This window comes from Penaeus monodon, chromosome 34, assembly GCF_015228065.2.
Source record: "Penaeus monodon isolate SGIC_2016 chromosome 34, NSTDA_Pmon_1, whole genome shotgun sequence".
In the NCBI taxonomy this organism is placed as follows: Eukaryota; Metazoa; Arthropoda; class Malacostraca; order Decapoda; family Penaeidae; genus Penaeus; species Penaeus monodon.
The window spans coordinates 8,065,083-8,065,317 of NC_051419.1; the positions used below are offsets into that span (position 1 = coordinate 8,065,083).

At 56.2% G+C, this 235-nt stretch overlaps 1 protein-coding gene across 1 annotated transcript in view; it reads right to left on the minus strand.

The window, feature by feature from the left end:
- Positions 1-235, minus strand: part of LOC119594563 (cytochrome P450 2L1-like) — a gene marked incomplete at its 5' end in the record, with an annotated part of 10,701 nt that continues 10,466 nt past the window's right edge. The window contains 1 exon segment of the mRNA XM_037943596.1: positions 1-218. Within this exon segment, the coding sequence (XP_037799524.1) occupies positions 34-218 (185 nt within the window).

Sequence of the window (235 nt, forward strand, 5' to 3'; positions counted from 1 at the left end):
TCCAGGACACACTACTCGACTAAAACGAAAATTCTATTTCCTTTTCGTAATAACAACGTCGATGGGCTTTGGCATGTTGATTAGGGGCAGACTGGGGTCCTTCTCGACGCTCAGCTCCTTGCCCTTGGGAGCCGAGAAGGAGAAGTTCTGCAGGAGGGCGGAGAGGAACACGAAGAGCTCCATGCGGGCCAGCGATTCCCCGAGGCACTGGCGGCGACCTGGAGGAGGCGCAGAA